The sequence below is a fragment of the Cynoglossus semilaevis genome, chromosome 2 (assembly GCF_000523025.1).
Source record: "Cynoglossus semilaevis isolate Cse_v1.0 chromosome 2, Cse_v1.0, whole genome shotgun sequence".
NCBI classification, from domain to species: Eukaryota; Metazoa; Chordata; class Actinopteri; order Pleuronectiformes; family Cynoglossidae; genus Cynoglossus; species Cynoglossus semilaevis.
The window spans coordinates 2,617,191-2,619,203 of record NC_024308.1 but is presented as its reverse complement, the minus strand read 5'-3'; the positions used below and the strand labels follow the sequence as shown (position 1 = coordinate 2,619,203).

Below are 2,013 nucleotides of genomic sequence, written 5' to 3'. Positions count from 1 at the left end.
TCGTCTCGTCTAAATCTCAGATCCAGATGATCAGCTGAAGCTGACAGAAGACACCAGGCAGCTGGGGCTGGTGGTCTGCAGAGGGACCTCTGTGGTCCTCATCTGTCCTCAGGATGGCATGGAGGCCATACCAAACCCATTTATACAACAACAAGATGGCTAACACCTACACACAAACACACACACGTAGTCAAATATTTTTGAGCATTTGTTTTATTTTTTACTTTTAATCGTCAAATAATGAATGCACAGAGAGAGCAATTTTTTTTTTTGGTTGTGAAAAGTGAGTTGATCAACAGAGGACACTTGACGACATGACCAATTCACTCAAGATTTGAGTTGTAAAAAAAAAAGACCATGTTTGGGAAATGTTAAAAATACTGTTTTTTTTTGTTTTTTTTAATCTGGGATAAGTTAACTTTTTACTCGTCGTTTTTGATAAGAAAATAATACAAAAAAATCCTGGGTCTTGTAAGTTTTGTTACCTTGTTCTTGTGAAAATAAAAACTAAAATTGCTTGGGTCTAATATCATTCATGAAACCATGGGAACTGTCTGCAAATGTTTAAAGGTTAGATCCAAAAGAAGAAGCTCCAGACGAAAGTGGAGAATGAACCTAGAAATCTGTTCTTCTTTCCCAGAAACTGAAATTATTTTGCTAAATTGCAACAATAATAGAGAACATTTCCAACAGAAAAAAAAGAGAAGAACGCTGTGGGAATCTTCAAAATTGGTCATTTACAGATTCATATTTAGATTCAGGTTTGTTTGCTACTTCTAGAACTGCAGTTGCTCTTGGAGTTTTAAAAAAAATAACTAAGGGTTGACCATGTTGGTCTTTGCAGTAAGCAGTGGTATTAACTTCTTCAGCTGCTTTAAGGAGGGTGGGGAAAGAATGTTGGTGAACTGATGCTTCTGCATATGGATCCTGTCATTATGACAGGAGTCAGTGTTGGCTGTTATTATTATTTCTACTGTTATAAAAAACTATTTTTGAGATTTTTTTTTTTTTCGGTACAAGTTGAGGTTGAGTCAACACAACTTAATATTTTCATTGAACAAAAACACTAAATTACAAATGACATAGCGTCGCTTGCACCCCTACCAAAAGCTATAACCTGCCCCCGCCCCCCACCTTTAGAACCACTGATGTAGAGTATCTCAGTGGTCTTCTCAGATGCCTGTATAATTAGCAACATTAAAGGCTCACGGTCCATCACACAGACTGTAATCCTGATAACGGGTTCCCAGATATGTTTACATGTATTGTGAGTCCAGGACTCACTTCTTACAAAGGGGGGAGGGTGTAGAATTCCTGGGGGCTTCGCTCCTCCTCTGCTGCTCAGTCACTGTGTCACTGGAGCACAGACGATCACCGCTGAGCTCCATCATTGATCAACGTTGATCTGTTGCACTAATCTCTGTTAAAGTCTGGAGTTTGTTTGTTTGTTTTGTGTTTTTGTTGTGTGTTTTTTTTTCCTGGCGACAGTATGGAGTCTCTGAGGTGACACTGGAAAAGCCTGTGCACACCGAGGTGTAACCGGAGGGATCAGGACGGATGGGTGGAGGGTCGGCCGGGGGGATTTCTGAGGCTGAGTCCACTTCCTAAAGTAAACTGAGGAGGTGAGTTTTACCTGCCGGAAACCAACTCCACGCCCTTTCGACAGGTGCAACATATAGCGGGCAGTGTTTCTCCACCGACCGACCGACCCGTGCATGTTTACCTGGTTGGACAAGTACCGATGCACCGAGGGCTCTGTTAAATCTTGACGGTTGCTGTGGAGAAAGGATCAGAACAGAGGTGAGTGAGTTTGCTCCGGGACATAAAGCCAGTATTGTTGAAACCTCAGCGGTGAGACGCGTCTGCAGGTACCGTGCCGTGAGTTCTGCTTCGTTATCCCTGACGGAGCAAAGGCGGTTAGTTTTTATTTTAATCGCGGTCGTCAATGGTTTTAATGTGACCGTGTTTAATCGTTTAACATCTAATGTAGAACATGGCCACCGCGGACACTGT

General features: G+C 41.9%; 2 protein-coding genes across 2 annotated transcripts in view; both read left to right on the top strand.

Moving 5' to 3' along the window:
* The window catches only part of lsm7 (LSM7 homolog, U6 small nuclear RNA and mRNA degradation associated), a 1,748-nt gene extending 1,231 nt beyond the window's left edge, over positions 1-517 (top strand). Inside the window, exon 4 of the mRNA XM_008330990.3 lies at positions 21-517. Within this exon, the coding sequence (XP_008329212.1) occupies positions 21-163 (143 nt within the window). The 3' untranslated portion in view covers positions 164-517. The remainder of the gene's footprint in view (positions 1-20) is intronic.
* Positions 518-644: 127 nt separating this feature from the next.
* Positions 645-2,013, top strand: part of tmprss9 (transmembrane serine protease 9) — a 9,400-nt gene continuing 8,031 nt past the window's right edge. The window contains exon 1 of the mRNA XM_017040314.2: positions 645-1,622. The gene's annotated coding sequence lies outside the window, so the exon portion shown is untranslated. The remainder of the gene's footprint in view (positions 1,623-2,013) is intronic.